This window comes from Mustelus asterias, chromosome 8, assembly GCF_964213995.1.
Source record: "Mustelus asterias chromosome 8, sMusAst1.hap1.1, whole genome shotgun sequence".
In the NCBI taxonomy this organism is placed as follows: domain Eukaryota; kingdom Metazoa; phylum Chordata; class Chondrichthyes; order Carcharhiniformes; family Triakidae; genus Mustelus; species Mustelus asterias.
In genome coordinates, this window is record NC_135808.1 from 84,524,609 (window position 1) to 84,540,052 (window position 15,444).

Consider the following 15,444-nt stretch of genomic DNA (forward strand, 5'->3'; position numbering starts at 1 on the left):
GACGTCGAAGTACCCACGGGGTTCGTCCACGTGCGAGTCCAGGACGACGCCATTGTGGTCGACGGAGTCGGAGGAGGATGACCACCAGGAGTCGCTACGCTTGGCACCCTCAACCATGTGCGATTCATGGGGGTGGCCATTTTGGTCGACGACGACCAGGAGCGACCAGCAGGGGTCCTCAGCATCGACCTCAGCTGCCTGCAGTGACGTTCAAGGGCCAACGGTGGCGTCGATCACCCTGAACCAGGCTAAGCACCACAGGCTTGACTGTTCAATGATGGACATAAAGGTAAATGGTCGTGCAATTTATTGTCTGTTTGACAGCGGGAGCACAGAGCTTTATTCACCCTGACACTGTAAAGAGGTGTGGACTCCAGGTTCAACCTGCCAAGCAGACAATTTCTATGGCATCACGGTCCCGGTCTGTCCCTGTTCAAGGACGTTGTGTGGTAACTCTGAAAGTGCAGGGCACAATTTACGAGCGATTCAGGCTCCTTGTGCTGCCGCATCTTTGCGCACCAATTCTCCTCGGACTAAACTTTATGGTCCACATGAAGAGTGTGATCCTACAGTACGGTGGGCCACTCCCTTCGCTGACAGTAGGGGACCAGCTGCAGCCTCCAAATTGTCCAAAGCGCCCCGCATGCAATCTTTCCACATTAAAGATCACCACACCCTCTTTATTCAAGAATCTGGTACCAGGCTGCAAGCCCATCGCTACTAAAAGTAGGCGTTACAGCGCTGAAGATCGGATCTTCATCAGATCTGAGGTTCAGCGGCTCCTCAAAGAAGGGATCATACAGCCCAGTGTTAGTCCGTGGAGAGCACAGGTTGTGGTGGTTAAGAGCGGGAACAAACCCCGGATGGTCATTGATTACAGTCAGACCATTAATCGATATACGCAGCTGGATGCGTATCCTCTCCCGCGCATATCTGATATGGTCAATCAGATTGCGCAGTACCGGGTGTTCTCCACCATAGACCTTAAGTCCGCCTACCACCAACTCCCCATCCGCCCAGAGGACCGACACTACACGGCTTTTGAGGCGGATGGTCGTCTGTATCAGTTTCTTAGGGTTCCATTTGGTGTCACCAATGGGGTCTCGGTCTTCCAGCGTGCTATGGACCGAATGGTGGACCAGAACGGGCTGCGGGCTACCTTCCCGTACCTGGATAATGTCACCATCTGCGGCCGTGATCAGCAGGACCATGACACAAATCTCCAGAACTTTTTACGCACTGCATCTCGCCTGAATTTGACCTACAACAGGGAGAAGTGTGTATTCCGTACGCGCCGGTTAGCCATCCTGGGATACGTAGTTGAAAACGGGGTCATTGGCCCTGATCCCGACCGTATGCGCCCCCTTGCTGAACTTCCTTTGCCCGCTAGCGCAAAAGCACTGAGGAGATGCCTCGGCTTCTTCTCCTATTATGCGCAGTGGGTCCCCAACTACGCGGACAAAGCCCGTCCGCTTATTAAGTCCACGACTTTTCCACTCACGCCAGAGGCCCAATTGGCCTTCAAGGCATTGAAACACGACATTGCGAAAGCCATGATGCACGCGGTGGACGAATCCATCCCTTTTCAGGTGGAAAGCGATGCATCTGATTTCGCCCTGGCCGCCACACTAAACCAGGCAGGCAGGCCCGTCGCGTTTTTTTCCCGCACCCTCCAAGGTCCCGAAATTCGGCATTCAGCGGTGGAAAAGGAGGCCCAGGCCATTGTGGAGGCCGTCAGACACTGGCGCCATTACCTGGCGGGGAAGCGGTTCACCCTGATCACGGACCAGCGGTCCGTGGCGTTCATGTTCAATAACACGCAGAGGGGCAAGATCAAGAATGACAAGATCTTGCGGTGGAGAATTGAGCTCTCCACCTATAATTACGATATTATGTATCGTCCAGGGAAACTCAATGAGCCCTCGGATGCCCTCTCGCGCGGAACATGCGCTACTATGCAGGAGGATCGCTTGAACGCCCTCCATAATGACCTGTGCCATCCTGGGGTCACTCGACTCTACCACTTTATCAAAGCCCGCAACCTGCCTTACTCGGTGGAGGACGTCAGGTCAGTGACCAGGAGCTGTCGGATTTGCGCGGAATGCAAACCGCACTTTTAACGACCTGACCGGGCACATTTGGTCAAGGCCACTCGCCCCTTTGAGAGGCTGAGTGTGGATTTTAAGGGCCCCCTTCCCTCAACAGATCGGAACGTGTACTTTCTTAACATCATAGACGAGTACTCCCGGTTCCCGTTTGTTGTCCCCTGCGCGGACACGTCGACTGCCACGGTGATCAAGGCATTCCGTGATCTCTTTACCCTGTTCGGGTACCCCAGCTATATACATAGCGACAGGGGCTCGTCGTTCATGAGTAATGACTTGAGGCAATTCCTGCTCTCATACGGGATTGCCTCTAGTAGGACCACGAGTTACAACCCTAGGGGCAATGGACAAGTGGAAAGAGAGAATGCTACAGTCTGGAAGGCTGTCCTATTGGCGCTGAAGTCCAAAGGCCTTCCAGTCTCCCATTGGCAGGAGGTCCTCCCAAATGCGCTTCACTCCATTCGCTCCCTCCTGTGTACGGCAACCAATGCTACTCCCCACGAGAGGATGTTCTCATTCCCTCGGAAGTCGTCCTCGGGGATATCTTTACCAGCCTGGTTGACGTACCCAGGACCCGTCCTTCTGCGGCGACATGTAAGGGCCCGCAAGTCCGACCCCTTGGTCGAACAGGTCCACCTCCTCCACGCCAACCCTCAGTATGCCTATGTGGCATATCCTGACGGGCGAGAGGACACAGTCTCGATCCGAGACCTGGCGCCCGCAGGGGACGTAGCAACTCCTGTCGCTCCCATACCCCCAGTGACGAATCCCTTATCCCTTATTTCTTCCCCGGACGTGGCGCGGTCAGCACCGGGACCAGTGCATAACAGTTATACTCCACTGTACAGCTTGCCTGAGACCCGGAGATCGGTGCCATCGCAGAATGTACCGGGATCCCCTGCACTACCGCTTCATCAGGGTCAACCGGCCCGTGAGTCCGCGAGAGGACAGCCGGACGCTGTTTTGGAGAGAACGCCACCGCAAGCACCTGCTCCGGTGTCACCGCCGGTATTGAGGAGGTCACAACGACGGTGCGGTCCTCCAGACCGTCTGGACTTATAATCTGTTGACTTTTCTTTTAGTCTGTTTTCGCACCCCGCCGGCCTTTGTTCTCAAAGGAGGGGTGAATGTGGTGAACCATCGTTGGTTCCCACTGTGGGGTTGTTCTAATGTTGTTGTTGGGCTAGGGTGTTCACACTGTGGGATTAATACACCTGTGGTTGTTACTGTTGTGGCACATCCCAGTCGGGCTCCGCCTCCTGGGAGAGGTATAAGACCCCCTGCTCGGGCGGGACCTCGTCAGTCTGGGGTGGTGTACTTACGTTCTAGTAGTTCCATTGTTAGGCAATAAAAGCCTTCAGTTACCGAAGCCTTGTGTCTTGAGTTCGATTGACGTGCATCAAGTGCCCTATGAATTGAAACTCATTTCTTTCACACCAGTCTTTGAGCCACACATTCAACCCTAATCGCATTTACCCGATTCGGATTTGCTTGTGGCCCAGGTAGCAATGTACATGTTTCTGCTTTTTAATGTAGTAATTAGCTGCGCATACTCCCTCAGCAGGATCTCTTTCTTAGTCCTTCCTATGTCATTGATACCCACATGGACCACAGCAATTAGAGCCTTCCCTTTCCACTTCAATTTCCTCTCCAGCCACGAGGAATTGTTGTTAACCCTGGCAGGCAACACAATCTTTGGGGCTCTTAGCGACAGACAACAGTATCTGTCCCCCTAACTATACTGTCCCTTAATATAACTACTTTGATTTTTGTCTCCCATCACCCCCCAAGTGAATGTCTCACTGTGCCACATGCTGTAGCCAGATTGCATATACTCCCAGCAGTCCCTGCTGTCATCCACACAGGCGAAAACAATCTCTAACCTGTTGGACAATTACAATGGCTGAGGTCCCTCCCTTGCTACTTTCTGGATTCCCATTCCCGCCTCCCTTAGTTACGTCCGCACGCTCTTGACCACAGGTCAAATCTGAAGTTTCTAGCCCAGGGTTGTGACAGCTTCCTGGGACAAAACCGAATAACTTTTGTCCGTCCCTGCTATTTTGCAGTGTCTGAAGCTCAGATTCCAGTTCATCAACTTGGAGCCAAAGTTCCGCACTGCAGATTTAAATCACACGGGTGCCCGCTAGCATTCACATGCTACAGCTGCAACACATCACCTGCCATCCTACCTTTATTGTATTTAATTTAACTAATTGGGTTTTAAGCACAAAAATATCACTCGACTGTCGATTGTGCAGTAGGTTCATATTTTAACTCGTTCAACTTTAATGTTGTGGATATGATGGGCACTCACAGCAGGGAAAGGGAAGCAGTAAGCGAGAGGGAAGGGGAGAATTGGCAACCAGAAGGATCAGAAAACAGAATGAAAAATGAGTAGAAGGGAACAGGATGGTTTGTGGGGATGGGGAGGGGAGGTGCGTGGTAAAATGGAGAGTTAGCATATTTCTTTATATTTCAAAATTCAGGAAAGTTCCTAATTTCAGCTTTTACATTACACACTACTGTAGTTATACCAAGTAGTTTAACTAGTTAAGCTGCAAATTTAATGCAAAACTTGGATCTCCCCAGTACCAGTTTAAATTACTTCCTGGATTTAGAGGGATAAAGTATTAAAAAGTCACCAAACAATCCCCTTCTTGCTCATCTAATTAAAGCCTTCAACACGCACCAGCTTCTGGAGGCTGAAAAAAGCAGCACCTACTTCCTTCTCTGCACTAAATTCCCAAGTTAGCTCTTGTTTCTTGTTGAGCTTTGTCGCTCTGTGTTCCCATACTCTGCAATGGCAGAACATGTCTATTTTATAGAGGGCTGATTACTCACACCCCAAGCTTTAACTGTTAAGTCAGCTTCCAGCTTCTTGATTAACAACATTCACTTTCAGTTAATTGATAGGTAACTGCCACTGTCATGCATTTTGTTAACTCGACCTCTTGAGTAGTTTGCAGTTTTAAAGTCAAAGTCTGACTACTGATCTAAATTATATTTACCAGAGAGACATTTCTACCTGCACCAGGTTCCCAAGTTAGCAATCCTGCCTCGTCACACTCAGGCTTGTCACGAAATGGTAGGATGCTATTAAAATGAATTTTTTTGCACAAGTAAAATCAAAAAGCCATGTATTTTGTAAATCATGTCTGGCAGCAACTAAGAGAAAGGGAATAGTAGGGAACAAGCAGTTCTTTGCAATTGATACTATGAGGAGTCAGTGTTATGAGCAAGGAAGCAGTTTAGTCACAGATGGGGTGTTGAAGAAGCAGCAGCAAAGATAAAGAGAGAGGCAGCCATCTTCAGGAAACAGCTCATCGAGAGATGGAGTGCAGAAGACTCAAACCAGTTTGTGCTGAGATTGTTTTCTTCGCTGAACTGAAGGTCATTCCCAAGTCTTGGCCACAAGCTCGACACTGACTAGATTTGACCAATAGGTTTATGGTGGTTGTTTGGGAAACAGGAGTTTCAGCAGAGTTTAGGATTATGGGGGAAACAGATACTTTTGAGTTTTCAGTCTTTGACGGACTAAGTGCTCACTGTTAATCTGCCAAAGTATAAGATTGTTCTTTGCAGGATTTTATTATCTTTCTTTTACTTGAAAAAACAAATAAAAGTATTTATTAACAAAAGAAAGGTCAAATCTAGTCAGTTCTCACTGTTTCTGCAAACGTTTCTTGCTAATATCTAAAAAAAACACCATACGAAACCAGTGTTTCAGGTTGGAACACTGTCTCACATAACATCTGTGGGGTTTCGTAACACACTCTGTGCTCTACGCTCTCAATATGCTCTCTTGTTTACATTACTGAATGGGTTCAGTAGAATCAGAGCAACGTAACATAAAATGCATGTTGATTTAAATTTGTGGATTGTTGCTTAGTCGTTCTGGATGATATTTTTTTCAGTGGCTGAGTAAGGCACTCACAGGTTGGGAAATGGACAATCGTATTACAGAGCTGTACAGGGCCTGAACTGCTCAGTTAGCTGGCGGATAGAATGGTAGTCTACCTTTCCGCTTAGTACATATTTCCACCTCTGGAGAGGTTGTTGATAAGCACCTCATGGTTACTGGGCAGGGGATAATAACATATCACATCACCTACTTTCCCATGCTGCTTCTGAATTAGGGTTATTGTCAGTTGCTGCTGTGTAACCTAAATGAGTCACTTAACGCATTTTGTTTGTTTCAGAGATGAGTGTAGCTTTCTAATCCTTGACGGGTAATGGTAGGTTGCCACCACGCCCACCCTTTAAAAGGCCTGAATGCTTTTCTCGAAAACAAATTGACATTTTTATTTCAGTACACATGTATCATGGTGTTAGGAATGTTGATAGCCATGGATTATGGTTTCTGACTTCATGTTTGAAGTTGTTCCAGTTTAATTTGGCAGTCAGAGGAAGTCCAGATTGATGGATGCTCTCCTGTTTGGTGAAGTTGGATTTTTTAATGTCACCTTTCACAAACTTGGTCTGTTATTTGTTCCCATTTTCTTCTCTAACAAGGTATGAATAATGGAATGGGTTAGTTTGATTGCCTACTGGAAAGTCAAAGGGCATTTGGCTCATCAATTCTGCACATTCCACAGAGTGTACATACACTGTCCAACCCTGTCCAACCCATTTAGTCTCATAGAACATAGAACATTACAGCGCAGAACAGGCCCTTCGGCCCACGATGTTGCACCGACCAGTTAAAAAAAAAACTGTGACCCTCCAACCTAAACCAATTTCTTTTCGTCCATGAACCTATCTACGGATCTCTTAAACGCCCCCAAACTAGGCGCATTTACTACTGATGCTGGCAGGGCATTCCAATCCCTCACCACCCTCTGGGTAAAGAACCTACCCCTGACATCGGTTCTATAACTACCCCCCCTCAATTTAAAGCCATGCCCCCTCGTGCTGGATTTCTCCATCAGAGGAAAAAGGCTATCACTATCCACCCTATCTAAACCTCTAATCATCTTATATGTTTCAATAAGATCCCCTCTTAGCCGCCGCCTTTCCAGCGAAAACAATCCCAAATCCCTCAGCCTCTCCTCATAGGATCTCCCCTCCATACCAGGCAACATCCTGGTAAACCTCCTCTGCACCCTCTCCAAAGCCTCCACATCCTTCCTGTAATGTGGGGACCAGAACTGCACACAGTACTCCAAGTGCGGCCGCACCAGAGTTGTGTACAGTTGCAACATAACGCTACGACTCCTAAATTCAATCCCCCTCCTGAAGGGAAGTCCTACAGAAATTTGGTGATCCTTAGAGGAAACAACTTAAGTCTATGAATGTAATGGGGCCGAAAATTGATGATCCCACTCTAATAATGAATGTCTTCTCCCTAGGAATTTATCGTTGATTTTGAATTCCCAAGTCAGGCAATTGAAGTGAAGTGGGCTGGTGCTTCAATAGAAGCAGTGGGCTGGAGCATTCGTACGGTGGTACAGTGGTTAGCACTGCTGCCTCACGGTGCCTGGAACCTGGGTTCGATTCCTGGCTTGGATCACTGTCTGTGGGGAGTCCGCACGTTCTCCCTGTGTCTGCATGGGTTTCCTCTGGGTGCTCTGGTTTCCTCCTGCAGTCCAAAAGATGTGCTTGTTAGTTTGATTGGCCATGCTAAATTGCCCCTTAGTGTTAGGGGGACTAGTTAGGGTAAATGCATAGGGTTATGGTGATAGGACCTGGGTGGGATTGTGGTCGGTGCAGACTCGCTGGGCTGAATGGCCTCCTGCATTGTAGGGTTCTATGATTCTATTGCCTGTCAGCTAATGAAAGAAATTTGCAAAAAGAAAATACTGTGAATGCTGGACATAATCAGCAGGTCAGGTAGTGTCTGTGGAGGGAAAAACAGAGTTAATGCTTCAGGTCAGTGCCCTGTCATCAGGTTCTGATGGGGGGAAAAAAAATTCAACTGGCCTTTTGCAATCTATTGGGCTCCATTTTAACCTCCTTGGAAATATTAGATGGCTTCTTCATTGAGCTGCGCAATACATTGGAGGCGTCAGATGTGGGACTACTGGCCCAATGGTGAATTCTAGCCCCTACTACCAAGGGATCCGCAGTGCCACATAAATTGGGTACAGACTGAACATAACCAGTTCCAATTTCAGCTTTCAACCCTGACAGCAGCATCTGCTGGATAGCATTTCCAAGTTCCAATCATTCCGAAAAATTATGGTGTGCCTGCAAAGATACTGGGTTAACTTTTCCAGGATCTGTGAACGCGGGTTGGCGTTGGGGTTGCTGGGAAAGTAGGCCAGGTATAACAGAATGGTTTCCCCATTGCAGTCTCTGGGGGACTCTCCCTGGGGTGGGTTAGGAACCTGGTCAGCTGCACACTTCACAGAGATTCACAGCTAATTAGAGCAATTAAGGTTCCCTCATGGGACCCATTTTGCAAAGGTAGCGATATTTTAGCACCTGGTGAAGTGCACCCCCCCCACCCCACCCACCAACTGCAGAAGCCATCAGCTCATTCCTGGCAGCAGAATGAGTGTCAATTGGAGCTGGAGGATCTAAGCCCCAATTAAGGAGCCATGTGGTTGAAAGATTGTAAACATGTCCACCACTACTCCTGCAAAGGGGTTTCTTTCCACCGTAGCCCTACCAGCTTCAGGCCTCTTTATGTTATGTTAAGGCGCTCTCACCTTCATGCTTGCCTGCCTGCCACAGCACCCAACTCTCTTGATCAGATTGCTAGTCTGTTGCAGTTTCTCTGGTGACAAACATGGAGGACAACAGTTCGGAGGCTGTATCATAGGTTTTCACTGGTGGGCACATTGGTGACTTATGGATTCGTGAATTCCCATGGGGCTGGTATATGGGTCCCAATGCTCCACTCTAAAGCACATTGTGTTGATGGTGGCATGTGTAGGAGATGTGATATGGCAGAAAATGTAGCTTCATCCACATATAATTTAGAGTTTCCCTTTTTTCATCGAAGAAGCTATAACCTTTTGACTGCTCTGCAGTTGCATTAAGCGAACAATAGTATTTAATCTTGATCTAGTAAAGTTGTTAAAACTGAAGATTTTACTGTGTTACGTCATGGAGGATTTCTCGAAAGCAGTTTTATTTTTGTAAATTTGATTCACAAACCATAATTGAAAACTATAGTATTTTGAAATAGAAAATTAGTATGGAATTTTACAGAAAAGTATCATTTGGTACACACTGCTTGCGGCAGCTTTCCAAAAGGGCTATCCACTTGATCCAATTTCACCGACCTTTCCCATATCCTTTCAAGTTTTTCTTTTTCAACTCATTGCTTACTTCCCTTTTGGAAGGTTCCATAAAATTTCTGATAGAGCATTCCATGTGTTTCCCTCAGTCTTTTGGTGGTGATCTTCAATTTATAATCTTTAATTACGTCCTTCTGTGACAAGTGAAAAGAGTTTTGCCCTATTTAATTTTTTAAAAAACCCTTTGACATTGTTATATATTTAAGTAGTTGCAGGATTGTTTTAAGAGCCAGTAACATGATTTGATGATGATGTTATTAGGGTGTTGCACAGGCTGCTGTTTTAGTTTAATTTTGTACAGGCAAAGAGCTCCTAGAATAAATCTGTTGTTGTTCGTTTGAATCTACATGTGCAAACCACATCTTTTCTTTTTGTTTAAAACCCACAACGCTTCACGTTGTTAGGACATCACATACATCTGTTACATCCCTTTGTAACCTTCTCTAATGAAGAGCTCCAGTTTTATGGCATCTTGCCATAAGTTGTCTCTATTCACTGTCAGCAAAAAAGGACACATTCTAATGTAGCCTTAATAATCATTTCAGAACCCTCAAAAGGTTTGAAAGATCAAAGCAAGATGCAGAAAGTATGAATGGAAAGGGGAGAAAAGATTATATGAATCAAGGAATAATGGTTCTATCCAGTTTGATCTTTAAAACCCAGTTTTGGGAGGAATGGAGGACTGATGCTCGTTAAACTTGTGATTCATTAAGTTCATAATGAAATGGTGAAGTTGGGGGACACCATAAAATCTGAAAGCAACAGAGAAATTTCTCTTTGGTATATTATGGTTAGGAGCAGAAGCTGCAATCCTTATTAACAAACATGCACAGACACTACCTTGGTCGAAACTGAGGTCAGACAAGGCTGATGTTGATATATTCTCTTCTCCATGTTCCTTGCTGCAATACTGCATCTCGAATCCATCAAACTACCCACAAATGTGGAGAAAGATTTGAGAACATTTGGGAATCTAAAACCAAAGTTACTCCAATTTCAGTCATCGAACTCCGGTATGCAGATGAGGCCTGTGTGTGCTCACTCAGAAACAAAGCTCAAGTTCATTGACGATTCCTCCTTTTGATGCATATGAAAAAATGGGCCCTTCACCAAATACCTGGATAACTACGGTCCTCTTGCAACCTGGTCCCGCAGCAGAACACCTGCCCGCATTGATGAAGATCATTGGCAAGACCTGGAAGATGTGGATCATTTTCCATATTTGGGGAGCCTCTTCTCAATGAATGCAGTCATGTATGATGACATTTATCATCATCCCTAATGTGCTAGTTCAGGCTTCGGCCAACTAAGGGGAAAAAGAAATTTGAGGGCCAGGATCTCAAACCCAAGACAAAGGTCTTGATTTACCAGGCAGCAGAGATCCCCATGCTCCTATATCATAGAATCCTACAGTGCAGAAGGAGGACATTTGGCCCATTAAGTCTGCAGCGACCACAATCCCATCCAGGCCCTGTTCCCATAACCCCACGTATTTACCCTGCTAGTCTCCCTGACACCAAGGGTCAATTTAGCATGCCAATCTACTTAACCTGCACATCTTTGGATGGTGGGAGGAACCCGGAGCACCCAGAGGAAACCCATGCAGATATGGGGAGAACATGCAAACTCCACACTAAGTCACCCAAGGCTGTAATTGAATCCAGATCCCGGGTGCTGTGAGGCAGCCGTGCTAACCACTATGCCACCGTGCTGCCCCTCCACTGTGTCACCATGCCGCTGCTTTGGATACGTGGACACCATACAGCAGGCACCTCAAAGCACTAGAAGAAGTAAAGGCTGTCAAAGAGCAGTGTCCTCTCCCAAACAAACATAGCCAGCGTTGAGGCACTAATCATTCAAAACCATCTCTGCTGAGCAAAGCATGTCATTCACTTGCCTGATACTAGACTCCCGAAGCAACTGTTCTACTCGGAATTGGGGTACAGCAGAGAACTCCCATGAGGACAGTGGAATGGCTTTATGATGTCCTCCAAAGGTATTCCTAAATGGTCAAACATCTCCACCGATTCACAGAAGTTACGGCCTGACAGTGAACAAAATAGCAAAGGCACTAAATGCATCAAGAGACTTTGTTGAAATTGTGCAGAGGTGAATTTGAGGAGTCAGAGTGCACAAACTTCCAAACAAGTCCAAAGATGTGCAGATTAGGTGGATTGGCCATGCGAAATTGTTCCTTCGTGTTCCAAGATATATAGGTTAGGGGAATTAGTGGGGTGAATATGCTGGGTTACAGGAATAGAACCTTGATAGGATGCTCTGTTGGAGAGTTGGTGCAGATTCAGTGTGACAGAGTCTGCAGATCACGTCTTGGACTAAACAGCTAGTCTCCCTGACACCAGGGAGAAGAACGGGGCAGTCTAGTTGTTAGGGGCCTGCAGTTTTAAAATGGCTAACCTGGGAAGAAAAAAGGCCATTTTTTTTTCTTTTCAAAAGGAACCACTGAGTGCCGTTCCAAATCATTTTTTCTGACAGTCTGGTATAAATAAAAATATGTTTTTAAAAAAAACAAAATCATAATATATATAGTTCATTTTTAACTGCAAATGTTTACTATGTGACTCATTTGTTTGGAGGCTTTTATTTACACAGTTTCTTCTTCAGATCCTTTTTGTCCTCTTTTTTAGGTTAAGATTTATCTATTAAGAGCACCCACAGAAAGTTTCCTAGATTTCCCAATGAGTGGGGTGGACAAGGGGAAGTGAGTGAAACAAAGGAACAGTCTGGAATTTGCTGAGTTGCAAAGCCTGAAAGATACCAGGTTCAATCCAGAGCACAGCACCCTTAGCCAGTATAACAGTTAGTACAGTTAAATTATCTTGTGTGTACATGTCACTTGATTCAGATACTTAATGGTAGTCACCACTAATGAAACCAGCAGCACGAGTTGCCACCTTCAGGGGGGAAGGACAAAATGTTCTGAGAACAAAAACATAGATTAGGGGTAGTGGAACTTTATTCTATTTAGAGGCCATTTATAAAGTTTAAATCCTTGTTCCATAGTCTGCAGAGATCTGAAATTGCAATATTAATAGATCATGAAGTTCTGATTTAGGCTGCAGTGAGGCATAGTTCCTTCAAAAGTTTCAGGCCCACAGAATTCTGTTTGATTTTGGATTGAAGTTACCTGAGCTTATAGGGCTGCTGTTTCAACATCCTTGCTGTAGAATTTGTGTCATTTTTTCCTGTGTAACCGTCTTCTCACCTATCCTGCTCTGTTTTCTTCCAGACTATCTACAACTCGTTCGTGTACACAGAGAAAATTTCCAATGGAGAAACAGAAGTTCAGCAGGTGAGTAAATGTTTCATTCTTCGTTTCATGGTATCCAACTTTTACTGTCAAGCATCTGGGCACAAAATAATCTTTGCTGTGCAGTTATAATTTTCTTTCTCCCTGGAAGATCTTGGGTCCCTTAGCTACATGAGTCACACAGCTGATAACTTGCATGAGTGCAGCTTCAGCCCCATGTAATATTCAATTTGTGCTGCTTGTTGAGATTTGATTGAAAGCCTTGATATTGTATTTGCTTTTTTGTGGCATTAATGTCCTGGCATATTTTGAAGTAGATTTGTACTTGTGGAAGTCTAACCGTAGCCACTCGGCCTTTGCCTTGGTCATGGCAGTTGCATTGTCTGAAGCTGCTGTTCTCTTTTCTTCCATGATTCAGAGGCTCATTGTACTATTGATGATGTACCGAGTCATGTATCTTGTATGGTTCCCAAATTTAGTCCTTGCTTCAAGCTTGGCTGACCTTAATTTCTGTGCTGTGGGAGTACAATATGTAGCCTAAGCACTCCTAGGCTAAGGTTAAGATAAAACAACCCAAGGCTTTTGTTCTAAAGAGACTAGCTCACTCCACAAGTATAATTGACCACAGGTCTTTTGTTGAGTTGCTGTCTAAGCACTGTTCTGGAATACCCAACCAGTAATTTAAGCAGGATAGATGCTGTGCAGAATTCTGAAGATGATCTCTTTGACCTCATAGGTTAGTGTGTGTTTTCCTTGGTAATCCTGTGCATGTGTGAAGGATTTGCTTTGAAACTTTTGGAGTTTGCTAAGGACAGCAGGTTGAATTTGCAGCTTTGCAGTGAGTAGGAGCCTGAGTAAGGCTTGCTTCTTTGGTACTTAGTCAAGTAGAGAGCTAAATTTTTACTTTGATTACTTAGGCATTTTAAAGAAAATTTTAAAACATTCTAGTGCTTGTGCTGGCTATTTGGTTTAAGTTAGAACATGACAGAAGAGTTAGGAGCAGAAGTGGACCATTTGTCCTTCAAGCCCACTTTGCAATTCACTGTGATCATGGCTGATGTATTTCAACTTTTCTGCTTGCTCCCATATCTCTCAATGACCTGAGAGATCAAAGATCTGTCTGTCTCGGTCTTAAATGTACTCAACGATGAACCAGTCCCATCTCTCAATTAAGACATCTATCTCAGTCTTTAATGACCTATCCCTTTTCTTGAGGCTGTGCCCTTATGTTCCAGATTCCCTGTCCAGAGAAGATGATCTCTGTGTCTAGTCTGTCAAGCCCTTTCAAAATCTTCTATGTTTCGGTGAGATCACCTCTCATTCTTCAAAACTACAGACAGTATGAGATCAATTTACTCAGCCAGTCATCAGAGGACAACCTCCTCACCCCAGGTGCCAATTTAGTGAACCCTCACTGTACTGCTTCCAAGGCGAGTATATCTAACCATGGTGTGGAGCCCAAACCTATGCAGAGTACTTAAGATGTGGTATCACCAAAGCTCTATTCGTTGGTAGCAAAATTTCTTTACTCTTGTACTCTAGTCCCCTTGCAATAAAGCCAACATGACAGGTGGAATTTTCCCAAAAGAATTCTATGTCAAATTTGCATGAAACTGGAGTAATTCAAACTGGATCAGTGGGACTTCAGACAAAAGTCTCCTGCACTCTGTGCGCTGCAGAGGCCACCAGCGTGAATATCATTAAATTTCAGGGGCGGGGCCTATTCCTGCTTGAAAGGCTGAAATCAGCATGCTGAGTGGGCCACTGTACATGCGCTGATCTGTCAGTGCTGAGATCGACGCATGCCCCGCACTGACAGCCTCTCTCTTTGCTGGCCAGCTTGATCACTGGCCCCCTGACCATTCCCGGCATGCCTCGATCTCTTCAGCCCCCCCTCCCCCACCCCGATCACCTCCCTCCCTAATCGATCCCCAGGCAGAGTGGCAGCAGGACCCCCCAACCCCACTGATTGGCCCATCAGGCCCTGCCCCCTTGGCATTGCCCGATGGGCAGTGCCAAAGTGCCCCCTTAGCATTGGCACTTTGCCCCTTGGGCAGTGCCGGGGGCTCAGGCTAGCAGTGCCAGCGTTCCCATGCCCAAGGGGTACCCACCCCCCAAATCCCCTCCCCCATCGCCCGACCCCCTGAGTGCCCAAATTCCCCCCCCCTCCCCCCCCCCCTTCATTCCAGCAGGGTCGGGCTGCAAGTTCCCACAAAGTGAGGAGCTATTCTAAACCCCGCTGGAGTGAAACACTGTGGCGGGATGGGAGAGGTGAGCGGGCCTGGAGAATTCAGTCCCAGGCCCGCTAATCTCATTTAAATCGTATGGTAATGGTTATTTAAATCATTTCCGCGTCTCCCTGTCGATTTCCGGTCCAAAGCAGATGCCGCTGGAAATCCGGCACGCAAGAGGGGCGTGAAAGCTCACGCAATCCCGGCGAATCAGCCACCACAGGATTAAAAAATTAGCACAGCAGGATGGGAGAATGGCAGCTGACATTTGCTGTCCTATTTTCTTGCTGTACCTGCATGCGAACTTTACGTTCCTTGTATGAGTACATTCAAGTCTCTCTGAACATTAATATTTAACAGTTTATCTTAAAGCTAATTCTGCTTTTATATATTTACTACCAAAATGAATAACGTCACACTTCACATCATTCTGCATCTGCCACCTTGGTACCCGCTCACTTAAGCTGGCCATATCTCTTTGCAGCCTCTTTATGTCCCCCTCACTGCTTGCATTTCCACCTAACTTTGTATCCACTGCACAGTATAAGATGGAGCCATACAGATGGGGAAGGTTCCAGTTTCAGCCCTTGGTTTGT

General features: G+C 46.2%; 1 protein-coding gene across 2 annotated transcripts in view; it reads left to right on the plus strand.

Moving 5' to 3' along the window:
* cachd1 (cache domain containing 1) overlaps positions 1 to 15,444 on the plus strand; it is a 172,010-nt gene that overhangs the window by 70,636 nt on the left and 85,930 nt on the right. For both annotated transcript variants that reach the window (XM_078218408.1, XM_078218409.1), the window contains exon 2: positions 12,597 to 12,659. In XM_078218408.1, the coding sequence (XP_078074534.1) occupies positions 12,597 to 12,659 (63 nt within the window). The remainder of the gene's footprint in view (positions 1 to 12,596; positions 12,660 to 15,444) is intronic.